At 53.9% G+C, this 7,564-nt stretch overlaps 1 protein-coding gene across 1 annotated transcript; it reads left to right on the top strand.

Moving 5' to 3' along the window:
• Nucleotides 1–1,163: 1,163 nt before the first annotated feature.
• On the top strand, nt 1,164–7,187 carry LOC118976912 (interferon alpha-inducible protein 27-like protein 2B). Its single transcript, XM_037031660.1, has 6 exons — nt 1,164–1,291; nt 2,088–2,232; nt 3,111–3,452; nt 5,429–5,458; nt 6,304–6,465; nt 6,967–7,187. Exons 2-6 carry the CDS (start codon nt 2,124–2,126, stop codon nt 7,041–7,043), a joined length of 720 nt encoding a protein of 239 aa, XP_036887555.1. The 5' UTR covers nt 1,164–1,291; nt 2,088–2,123; the 3' UTR covers nt 7,044–7,187.
• The last annotated feature ends 377 nt before the right edge of the window (nt 7,188–7,564 follow it).

Genomic DNA, 7,564 nt, shown 5'->3' with positions numbered 1-7,564 from the left:
AACCTCCAAGACATCTTTAAACGTTCCAACATCCAGATTATAGGAGTACCAGAAGGGGGAAAGAAACAGCCATGAGTGGAAAATGTATTTGAACAAATAATAAAGGAGAACTTCCCCAGTCTGGCAAAGGAAATAGACTTCCAGGAAATCCAGGAAGCTCAGAGAGTCCCAAAGAAGTTGGAACCAAGAAGAAACACACCAAGGCACATCATAATTACATTAGCCAAGACTAAAATGAAGGAGAGAATCCTAGAAGCAGCAAGGGATAAGGGGACAGTCACCTACAAAGGAGTACCCATCAGACTGTCAGCGGATTTCTCAAAAGGGACCTTACAGGCAAGAAGGGGCTGGAAAGAAGTATTCCAAGTTATGAAATTCAAAGACCTACAGCCAAGATTGCTTTATCCAGCAAAACTTTCATTTAGGATGGAAGGACAGATTAAGTGCTTCTCAGATAAGGTCAAGTTCAAGGAGTTCATCATCACCAAGCCCTTATTATATGAAATGCTAAAGGGACTTATATAAGGAAAAGATGATGAATAATATGAACAGTGAAAGGACAGCAAACACACAGGTATTAACAACCACACCTAAAACAAAAGCAAACCAAGAGGACAGCTAGATCAGGAGTGGAACCATAGAAATGAAGAACACATGGAGGGTTAGAAACAGGGGGGTGGGAGGAGGAGAAGGGGGGAGAAGGCACAGAAAATAGCATAGATGGTAGGTAGAAAATAGATAGGGGGGAGGGCGAGAATAGTGGGGGAAATATAGAATCTAAAGAACTTGAGACACATGGTTGTAAACTAAGGGGGGGAGAATGGTGGGGGAGGGAGGGTGCGGGTGGAGGGGAATGAAGGGGGGAATAGAACAACTGTAATGGCATAATCAATAAAATATATTTTAAAAAAAGTTAATATTTATCTTTTCACAATATAACTTGGATCAGATTTCATATGATCTTTATCATGCAGAGAGGACACTCCATCCCCAATTTAAATGACAACGTGTCTTCCACTAACCGATAGAGTGGTGGTGGATACAGTGGCCAGGTTCTATCCCTATAACTAGAATTTTCTGTTGACTGAGAAAGGAGGACAATATGGCTGTAGTTTCAGTTTCTTGTAAAATAAATGTAGTTTCAGTTTCCTATTAAACGAAACCTATTGCATTTGTGGCTTGTACCTCTAGGGGCAGAGCTGCTCCAGACGTCCAGAGCCACGCCTCCAGGGTGTTGTCCAAACACAGGCACGGGGGCTCAGTTCACACTCCAGAAAATCCTTCCCTCTGGGTAAGACACCGGAGTGGGGGTGGGGGGCTGGCAGGGGCTGCTCTTTCCCGTGGCCCCCAGCTTGGGGTGGTGGTGGGCTCAAGGCGTGGAGGGGTACCCCTGGGGGTCCGCTCACAGAACGTTGTTCTGTTTCTCATCAGGGCCTCTGCTGTCAGAGAAAGTGGGTCTCTGGGGGGAAGGAACTCCAGCCCCCACTGGCCTCTGGGCTCTGGGACTCTGGGGACAAAAAGCCTGGTCCATTCCTGGGTTGGGGGTGAGATAGGCAGGGGGAAGAGACCGGTGAGGTTTCGGGGGAACCGGATCAGAGCCACTCCAAGCCCGGGCCTTGGAAGCAGCTGGCCCTTGGACGAATCACTCACTCTCCGTGCCAGACCCTGTCCTCTCATTTGTGAAAGGAACAGAGGGCTCTCTTCTTCATCACTGTATTAGTGAGGAGCTTGCATCGGGGCAGGGACCCAGAGTAACCTGGAAAAGGGGTCTGGTACTTACTCGGGGACATTCTAAGTTGCAATGCAGAGATTTAGGGAGTTCTAGGAGTGTCTAAGGAGTTGACGCTGGCATTTCCAGGAGGAAGGAAGCAGCCCTCCTCGGGAAATAAAATCCACCTCCCACAATGAGGTCCTTTCATAACCCCAGTTCCCACACCTGGACCCTTTCCAGACCTGCTGCCCCACAAGCTCCAAGAGAAGCTTCTCTATCCTCCACTGGGATGCCTTTGGAGGTGGCCAGGGGGTGGGGGAGGGGCAGGGCAACAGGCAGCTTCCCCACCCCCGTCAGAGCTCCACCCTTCATGCAGGTTTGCCTCCGCTGGGTGTTCATTGCCCTGTGTGCCATGGAAGCCATCCTAGCCTCCTCCCTCGCCAAGGTAATGTCTGCAGCGAACCTGGCCAAAGCCAGCGGGGCAGTCTCGGGCAGTGTCCTGGCTGGACTCAAGTCAGTGGGTGAGTGCTCCTGGGAGGGCTGGTGGGGGTTTGAAGAGGTGGCTGGAGACAGGGGGCACGGGGAGAGCTCTGCTCAGGGACCTGCAGGGACAGAGAGGGTAGCTTCCTCACCTGCAGCCTCTCTCCCCTGCCCTGCCCTGCCCTGCCCTGGGCATCTATCCTGGCTCTTTCTAAGAGGAGGGCCAGAGGGAGGCAGGACCCAGCAGGGCGGGAGCTCAAGAGGTCCACTCCCTGTCCTACCCCCCAGACTGCGGGGACCTTGCCTGGCTCCGGCTCCCTGGCCCTCGTTGCCCCTGGATTCACCACCAGAGAGAGTTCACTGCTTTTAGCGTTTTGCCTATGTGCCCACATTGTCCCTTGGCAGCAGTTTTAATGTTGGGCTCGGATCCAGAGCCTCAATTGTAACAAACTCTTCCGTTTGGTCCCATTTTCTGTGTTAGTTCATGGGAGCACCCTCCTGGGTTTTGTTTCTTCAGTTTGCTGTTTATCTTCTCTTTTGTGCCCAGCCCCACCCCCAAAGTCAGCCTTTCTAATGTTAGTGTGTATCTGTTTTTCATACATATTCTTGCGAAATGGGTATCTTCTGTTTGCATGTCTTCTTTTACTTACAGAATAGTGTGTTGTCTATCTCATTCTGTTGCTTCTCTTTGCACGAAAAACTAAGATTTTGACATCTGTCCATGTTACCAGGCGAGCCTCCCCAGCCCTCCCTCCCGCTGCTGCAAAGTGATCGGATGTGTACCCACCACCACTGCCTTCTTTCTCTCCTCCCCCACCAGCACAAATAGCAGCGTGCAGAATGGGGGGAGGGAACAGGGCCCTGGCCACAGCCTGACGTCAGGCCCCGGTGTGCCCACTCTGTGACCTTCCCGCCCCAGGGCTCGTCCTGCCATCCAGTGCTGTCCTGGGCTCGGCTGCCTCGTCCGGTGCTGTCCTGGCCTCGGCTGCCTCATCCGATGCTGTCCTGGACTCAGCTGGTGCTGTCCTGGGCTCGGCTGCCTCATCCGATGCTGTCCTGGACTCAGCTGGTGCTGTCCTGGGCTCGGCTGTCTCATCCGATGCTGTCCTGGACTCAGCTGGTGCTGTCCTGGGCTCGGCTGCCTCATCCGATGCTGTCCTGGACTCAGCTGCTTCCGCCATGGAATCCTTGCTGGGGACACTGCATGTCTCCTCCCTACTGGAATTCCCTGCCGAGGCCCTGACTGCTTACCCACTTGGAGGTAACTGGCTTTGGGTAGCAGACACCTTCCGAGGGCCCCCCACTGAGTGCACAGAAGTGTGACTGGAAAATTAGGGCCTGGGCCACAGCAAACAATCCCTCCTGTTTGTTGGAAACACAGATCCCTCCTCAGCAGATGATAGATACGAAAACATCTAGATTTTTCTCAAAGTGCTGTGAAGTCCTGGTCACTAGGCTTAGCAGTGGACATTTATCAGTTGGTTTAGTCCTCATAACAACCCCAGAGGAGGATAACGTCCCTTATTTGCACTTGCAGACACCGTTGTGCAGGGGCCTTGGGTGGGCAGGGAGGGTCAGGCAGCTTGGAACTGCAGTAGCAAGGAAATGTGGCCAGGCCTTGAGAGGAGGCCTCAGGGCACAGCAGGTTTCGAACAGCCCAGAGGAACAGGCCAGCCTCCCCACCCCTAGGTGACCTTGGGGCCCGCCAGCAGGCGGGTTGTCAAATCTGGCCTTCTGACCTTGGAACCTCTGAACACCAAGCCGCCGGCCAGCCTGGCATTGCTCGCTTGCCAAGCAATGATGTGAAGCAGCAAGTACATGCTAAGCAGACTTTTGATTCTGGAGTCTCTGGTTCACAGCCCACCCAGGGGGCCCCTCTGACCATTCAGTTTTGGTTTACATGCCCCTCTCTTGTTACTTGTTCATTGTCACCTCAAGGCTGTTTCCCTGGGGAGCTGGCTGAGCTCACTGCTCCCCGTCTTGCTGTCTTTAGAACTCCTGGCCCCCGACAAGCCCCAAAGATTGCAGCCCTGGCCACTAGATGGCAGCAGACCAAGACCTCTACCTGCTCCCCAGGGAGCCACAGAGTTAGGGAGTCAGGCCCACGCACACCTCAGTATGACTCAGTGTTTTGTTTTTTTAAAAACATTTTTTAAAATCTTTTATTTATTTATTTTTAGAGAGAGGAGACAGGAAGGAGAAAGAATGGGACAGAAACATCAATGTGTGGTTGCCGCTTATGTGTCCCCTACTGGGGACCTGGCCTGCAACCCAGGCCTGTGCCCTGACTGGGAATCAAACCACCGACCCCTTGCTTCACAGGCCCGTGCTCAATCCACTGAGCTACACCAGCCAGGGTAGTATGATTCAGTGTTTTGAGTGACTCCAGCCCCAGGGGAGTAAGGATGAATTCTGATTGGGAGGATCTGGGGGGCTTCCTGGAGGAGGGGGCAACAAGTCGGGCCCTGAAGAATCAGCAGCATTCATTTGACTCATTCGGGCGTGACTGTCAAGTAGCATTCTAGCATTGGACAGTGCTTGCCTGACTTTAGCCCAACAGTGTGTCTGAAGCACGTTCTCTATGAAGAGGGATTGCTGTCTTAGGAGCTTTTATAACTCCCCACTAAGCAAACAGTGACCCAATTTCAGATGAACTGACATGCTGGCTCAGAGAGCATGACCCCCACCCCCTTCGTCTCACCTTGCCCCTTTCAAATGGCCACGCCCTAAATTACTTGGCAAAGAAGTCCACCTTCTCGGGGAAGGAATGTGGCAGCGGTTCACTTGGGTTTTGTTTGCTTTCATTCTGTTTTCGGTTTTAACCAACCAAACATGTCTTGGAAGGCGGAGAGAAAGAAAAGGATAACTTCTGGTCTTCCCACAAGCCCCCAACCAATCAGCAGACAGATCAAACCAAACCAAACCAAACCCAAATTGTAACTGATGACTGAGTTTTTGGGCACAAGGACCTCAAACCTTGTCTCCAGATAACTGCAGGCCAGGAGTGCACACTCACTGAGGACCGATCTTTTGCCCCTGCAGTCAGACTCCCCAGCGATGCCCACCAAGCCCAGGGCAATGAAGCCCCTTTCTTGGAAATCCCAGGTCTCTGAGTGAAGCGGGGGGTGGGGGGGGGGAGCATGGGGTCAGCCTCCTCCCCGTAGGTGGGTCATGAGCTTGGGGTGTGGAAGGGAGGCCAGCGTGGCTCTACTCACACGACATTCTTTTGGTTTCCAGCCAAGTCTGCTGCAGCAGTGATTGGAGGAGGTAAGCCTCTTTAGGGAAGGGACTTGAGTCACTGTCGCTGGGATTTGGGGAGTAACTGGCCTTGTGCTTGGCCACATTTGCCCCAGGCCTCACGTAGATGGTAGGGAAGGAGATGGAGATGAGCAAGGAGCAAGGGACTGGAAATGAGAAACGGGTCTTGAAACAAGGAGGGTCATGGCAACTCTGGTGTGGACACAGCCCTGGCAGGAACCCCATTTCCTCTTTGTAGAGCATTGGCTGTGTGGCCTTGGACATGTCTTTGAATTCCCCTGAGCTCCCGTTTCCTCCTCTGACATATGGGCCAGTATTGCCCACCAAGGATTATCCTGAGGCCAGTATAGAATCGGAACAGGCAGGGCGTTAAAGAAAGGCCATTGGCTCAGTGACCCTGTCCAGTATCTTCCTACAGCCCTGTGGTAATGCCATGGAGCCCTCGAATTGGGGTTCACTGGGGTTCGCACAGAGCTTGGGATGAGCTCCTTGCTCACGCTAGGCCCCTTGGAGGGTAAGATCGACTGTATCACAGATTTCCTCAGCAAAGACAAGAAGCTTGTGGGCCGCGTCCCGGCTGCTGCATCTTCCTAGTGCAGAAACCGAGACCCAGAAGGCAAATGGCTTTGCCGAGGAAGGTCCTGCTGCAGACCAAAGCTGGGCCCAGAGCCCTGTCCCCAGTGACCCCACAGCCTCTCCTACTGGCCAGGCTCATAGTCTCTTCCCAAGTTCCAAGTACACCCTCTTCTCCACCCTCTTGAGGTCCTCCAAGCTTGAGCAACGGTGTGGAGTGTGGGGGGAAGGTAGTCTGTTCCTTTGAGTGTCACCTTGACCTAGCTCCTCTCCCTGAACAGCCGTGGCTGTGAGTGCCGTGCCGGTGGTGCTGGGCGCTGTAGGCTTCACCGGGGCAGGAATCACAGCCTCATCTTTGGCAGCCAAGATGATGTCAACAGCTGCCATCGCCAATGGAGGTGGGGTTGCCGCCGGTAGCCTCGTGGCTACTCTGCAGTCTGTGGGTGAGTGTCCTTGAGGCTACAAGGAGGGCAGGAGCCTCAGAGGGGCTAGCCCAGACCCTCAGCCCAGTGATCTTTCATCTCACTGTGCCTCAGTCCCACCCTCCATGCCCTGTCTCTGGGTTTCTCTGTGGGAGACGTAGGAGGCAGGGAAGGAACCCCAGCCTGGGGTGCATGCAGGTTCAGGTGGACTCTGCCCAAAGTGGGTTGCTGGGTTACTTGGAGCATCTCCACCTACCTGGGGCTCAACCTCCTTCCCTGGGGAGTGAGGCAGCTTCCAGCTCATGGTTTAACCCCTGGAATTCATGCCACTGGGTGGCTGCCTGCAGCAACCCTCCCAAAACAGAGATCCAAGGATTCGGGGAAACCAAGGTGGGTACTGGGTAGGGTGCCTGGGCCTCAGGCCCCTTAAGAGGTGCTAGAATCTCCAACCCCATCGTCCTGTCCCACAGAGATGTCCCTGCCTGCTGGTCCCTCCCTGCTCACCCTCTGCTTTTTTCCCAGGAGCAGCTGGACTGTCCTTGTCATCCAAAATCATCCTGGGCTCCGCTGGGTCAGCCCTGGGGTCCCTCATGGTATAAGTCCTTGTCACCTCCAGTGCAGAGAAGAGGAGCAGGTAGGGCCCTGCCCACCAGCCTTATGCAGTGGGAACCAGACCCAGGGTGACAATGTGCCTCACGCTGTACCCTCAGAGGAAAATAAGGAATAAAAATGAGTTGTCGTGACTTCTCCCAGATCCCCTTCTTTGCACTTGTAGTCCAGGGTGGGGGAGGGGCTCACTCTCTTTCCCATCTGAGTGGCCACGGCCACACGGTGTCGGGCTGCAGTGAGCAGAAAGGAGCGTGAACGAGAAGACTGAAAGGCACCCCTGCCCAGCTTCTGACTCTGAATATGACCCTGGGCCTGCGTTTGCTCCTCCCGCAATGGGGAGTTGATCTACATGACCTCAAAGATCCCAGCCAGGGTGGGTGTTGACTCAGTTCCGGTGCAGAGTCAGGAGAAGGGGGATAGGAGGGCGTCCAGTTTGGAGCCGCTTAGCAGATAGCCTGCGTGTCATCTGCACTCTTGTAACTGGGTAGCCTGGGGCCCTGCTACCTGCCAG

This window comes from Sturnira hondurensis, unplaced genomic scaffold, assembly GCF_014824575.4.
Source record: "Sturnira hondurensis isolate 20B ecotype Veracruz unplaced genomic scaffold, ASM1482457v3 Scaffold0021143, whole genome shotgun sequence".
NCBI lineage: Eukaryota > Metazoa > Chordata > Mammalia > Chiroptera > Phyllostomidae > Sturnira > Sturnira hondurensis.
The sequence above is the reverse complement of the archived record's forward strand: the minus strand, read 5'-3'. Positions and strand labels throughout refer to the sequence as shown.

Excerpts from the sequence above, each read along its gene's own strand:
- LOC118976912 (XM_037031660.1), top strand. The coding sequence starts at position 2,124 with ATGGAAGCCATCCTAGCCTCCTCCCTCGCCAAGGTAATGTCTGCAGCG. Across the intron at positions 2,233-3,110 it reads GGCTGGACTCAAGTCAGTGG|GGCTCGTCCTGCCATCCAGT; the intron begins GTGAGTGCTCCT and ends TTCCCGCCCCAG. Across the intron at positions 3,453-5,428 it reads GACTGCTTACCCACTTGGAG|CCAAGTCTGCTGCAGCAGTG; the intron begins GTAACTGGCTTT and ends TTTGGTTTCCAG.